The sequence below is a fragment of the Blastomyces dermatitidis genome, assembly GCF_000003525.1.
Source record: "Blastomyces dermatitidis ER-3 genomic scaffold supercont1.12, whole genome shotgun sequence".
NCBI lineage: Eukaryota > Fungi > Ascomycota > Eurotiomycetes > Onygenales > Ajellomycetaceae > Blastomyces > Blastomyces dermatitidis.
Window position 1 is genome coordinate 635,177 of NW_025544785.1, and position 3,905 is coordinate 639,081.

At 45.9% G+C, this 3,905-nt stretch overlaps 1 protein-coding gene across 1 annotated transcript; it reads left to right on the top strand.

Moving 5' to 3' along the window:
* The first annotated feature begins 371 nt into the window (after positions 1 to 371).
* BDCG_08760 (uncharacterized protein) lies at positions 372 to 3,545 on the top strand. The gene is made up of 2 exons (XM_045424547.1): positions 372 to 619; positions 729 to 3,545. Exon 2 carries the CDS (start codon positions 732 to 734, stop codon positions 3,006 to 3,008), a length of 2,277 nt encoding a protein of 758 aa, XP_045273233.1. The 5' UTR covers positions 372 to 619; positions 729 to 731; the 3' UTR covers positions 3,009 to 3,545.
* Positions 3,546 to 3,905: the final 360 nt, after the last annotated feature.

Here is a 3,905-nt window from a genome sequence, read left to right on the forward strand (position 1 = left end):
TCATTATTAATATTGACAGTGATCTGTGATCTTGCATTTACTACTCTGATGTTTTCTCATTTCTCTGTCTTAAAGACATGTATTCTTTTATTAAGTCAGACATTCTCTCAGATCTTAGATTAATCATGAGTTCAATCACTCAATAAATCATCTAGGCACACTTGTAATGATGCGTGAAGATGTCAATTTAACACATTGTTGCAGTTATTCATTGCTTGCGAAGGGCTTCATAACCTCTTGAAGGATAATGTTGTTATGTTGTAATCTAACTACGCGAGTTACACTAAATGAATAGGGTTTGGGGGTGGCACGTGACTAGGGTAGGTGTAGTAATCACCAACACCTACCCTAGTCACGTGCCACCCCAACCTATCTACTAGGTAAAAGCGGGGCCTTCCGACTATCGCAATTGAGATAATGATCCTCTACACGGTGACTGTACTTATTGAATTGCTCCAAGAAGAACTCCAATTCACTGACGAGGCCAGGCACCACAATTGAATCACATACAGAGTACAGTCTGCAACGAGGGACTTATTAAAAGTCAGCACGAAAGGTCAAAGCGTGTTAGTGCCTGAGGCAGCAAAAAACTCGACCCACAGTGGTGAGAAGCATCCAGGTGCGCATTTCCTTGTAACAGTTCGTTCCACGTGTCAGACGGCGGCCGCTTTGCTTCGTTGACTTCGATTCCGGGTCATTCGATTATCTACTGAAACCGCTTTCTACAGGGGATGGAAGAAACAATCGCCGAGTTACGACTCCAACTTGAAGAACAGAGGCAGGCGCGAGAAGAAGCGGAGCGCCGAGAAGAGGAAGAGAGAAAAGCGCGAGAAGAGGCAGAAGAGCAACTGCAACCCAATACACTACTACGCCTCCTCGATCGCTGCCACCATTCTCTGTCTCAAGCGATCAAAGTTGAGACGGATGCGACCCTCACAACCCAGGGCGACGCGACCGACCCAGTAAACCGACTCTACCCCAAGCACATCATCCCTTGGCTTGGTTTTCCGGAACTACAGGAACAAGTCTGGGAGAAATTCGACCGCACCGCTGCGTTTACCTCGCGCCCGCTATTCCCTTCTGATACCCAAATCGATTATGTTGTTACGAATATCCAGAACGGATCGATCTATTCAGAAGCGTCACTTCGGAATTTTGAGCGAGACACGGTGGATAACTTTGTCGAAAAGGTCATTAACGCTTTGCGAGACGATGAACCCCTTCGACATGAGTTTGGAATCCAAGGCCGAGTCACCTTCTACGATCGCGCAAACCCATCGGAAACCTTGCTGGAGAACAGCCTGGAGCAAATGAACCTTCAGGACGCGCGGACACCCCAACGACCGGCGAACACTAGGCATGGAGGGTGCAGAGGAGGGGGAAGAGGCGGGGGAAGAGGAGCGGCGCAGAGACAGAAGAGGGATGGCACTGCACGAAGACGCAATCGGCGTGCGGACCAGTTCTGCGTGCACCTAGTGGCTGATGAACGACAAATACCAGTGTATGCAGTGGAGTTCAAAGCGCCGCACAAGGTGACAGTCCCCGAATTAGTGTCGGGTCTACACCAGATGGATCTGGCTCGCGATGTCATCGACCAAGAAGGTGACACATTTGAATTTTATGCCACCCGTCTTGTCGCCGCCGTGGTCACTCAAATATTCTCATACATGATCGATAGTGGAGTTCGATACGGCTACATCTGCACAGGGGAGGCCTTTGTTTTCCTGCATATCCCGGAAAATGACCCCACGATTGTTCAATATTTCTTGTGTATCCCGAATAAAGACGTGCGGCCGGACGATGAATTGCGCCTCCACCGGACCGCCATCGGCCAGGTGCTTGCGTTCACCCTTCAAGCGCTGGCCGCAGAAACTCCCCGTCAAGAGTGGTACGACATGGCACACAACAAGCTAACGACCTGGGAGGTTGAATACCTCGACGTGTTGAAGGAAATTCCTGAAACTCTACGTAAAGACCCGAGGTCCTCTAATTATCGGCCCTCGCATTGGAAACGAGATCGGAAAGTACACAACACACGCTCTCGCGCACGCTGTCAGCCAGATTCATCTACACCAAAGCACTCGTCGCCCGAAGGCAGTGACAGTGATCAAGAATCGCAATCGCCATCCGCCGCAGCAGCGTCGCGTAGCCGATTAAGCCGCAGCCGAGGTAACAACCGTCAATCAACGAAGGGAAGCGAAAGGGCACGAGCCGGCCGGGACAAAAAACAGACTTCTCAAAAAGACGGGCATTCTACTCGACCATACTGCACCATTGCCTGCATCCGTGGCATGGTCAACCGTGAACCTCTGGATAAAAAATGCCCCAACTGGAAACTCCACGGTGGTCAGAGACATTCTATGGGACCGCAGGTGTTCACACGCCAGCTTCACCATCAACTTGTCCGAAACCGAGACCTAGGCTTCGAGCAATTGCACATCTGTGGTCGGACAGGCTATCTCATGAAAGCTACCCTTCTATCACACGGATACACTGTGATCATTAAAGCTACCACAGTGGAGAAGGAGCATCGCCTTCAAACGGAGGTGAACAATTATCGTTACCTCAGGAGCTTGCAAGGGCATCAGATTCCCGTCTATCTTGGAGTCTTTCAGCCACGGGTCGCGTATTGGTACCATGGTGAATTAATGTCGCAGATGATGATTCTGAGCTGGTCTGGAACGCGGCTTCAGCATGTTATCAACGATGAGAATTCTAGCTTCTTTTACCAAGAGCGCGACAAAGCTCTAGCCGTGCTCCGATCGCACGGAGCTGTCCACAGCGACGGCGAGTGGCGCAATATGCTATGGGATGATCTGGGTGGGCGTTTGATTGTCATTGACTTGGAGGACATGAGATGGTTGAAGCGTCCTCGAACTCTAGAACCAATATCTGGAAACATGTGGCGTGCTCATCGCGTTGGGACGGAGGAAAAGCAGGCAAAGCCTCCTGTCCAACTCAACTGTCTGCATATGACGGTCCACGAATCCATAGGTCGACTGCGTTAGGTGACTCGGTTTGTATCTGCCCCACCAGGTCATGGAGTTGAAGGGAAATTTTTTATTTTTCTTCCATTTCGGCGCTACCACTGAATGGGCCGCTGTGGGATTAGCGCCTAAAACCCTTTGGATCGGCCGGGGAGGACAATATCTACTATAATTTAACAATCGCCAAGATACTCTTAAAAACCGCGTCACTCAACTGACCAAGCACCCTCTGCCACTCCTGGCTAGTGAAATTCCCTGTCCGCTCCTAGTCAGACCTAAATTGACAAGAACTCTGTAGAATGGTGGTAAATTTTCCAGAGATTTGACACTGAAGTGACTCATGATTGACTTTATTTACAGCTCAATGATAAAAATTGTAATGTTCAATATTATCTTCAAATCAAGCATTTCAATCTAACTCTTTAAGTGTCTGTTAACTTGACTATATATAAGTTATCAGTAATAATGAATGAAGCTCATAATCATATATTATGCAATTAAAACACTGAAGAAGAGAGATGTTAATAATCTCAATCTTTCAGCAGAGTAGAAGAGAGAAACTGAATTTTAAAACTCAGAGCTGTTAAATAAACTTCAGTGTAAAATTAATATTAATAAATACTTTATTACTAGACTGACTGTGTGACTGTGTCTGAGATCAGAATTAAACTTTATAGTTATTATATTATTTAAAAGCATTACTTCTGATTATAATTTATGTTTATTACAGTAATTTCAAATCATGTTATTTTAAATATTAAAGATCTCAGATTCACTTTTCAAATAAAAATCTAGTCTTAAATAAAGAATATATTTGAATTTTTAATCACATTTTTATTCTGATCTTATTATTAAGAATAGTATTAAATAAAATTATAAAATCATTTCTTACTTATATAATATTATTACATAGTACTC

Coding starts and splice junctions, on each gene's coding strand:
- BDCG_08760 (XM_045424547.1), top strand. CDS start 732: ATGGAAGAAACAATCGCCGAGTTACGACTCCAACTTGAAGAACAGAGG.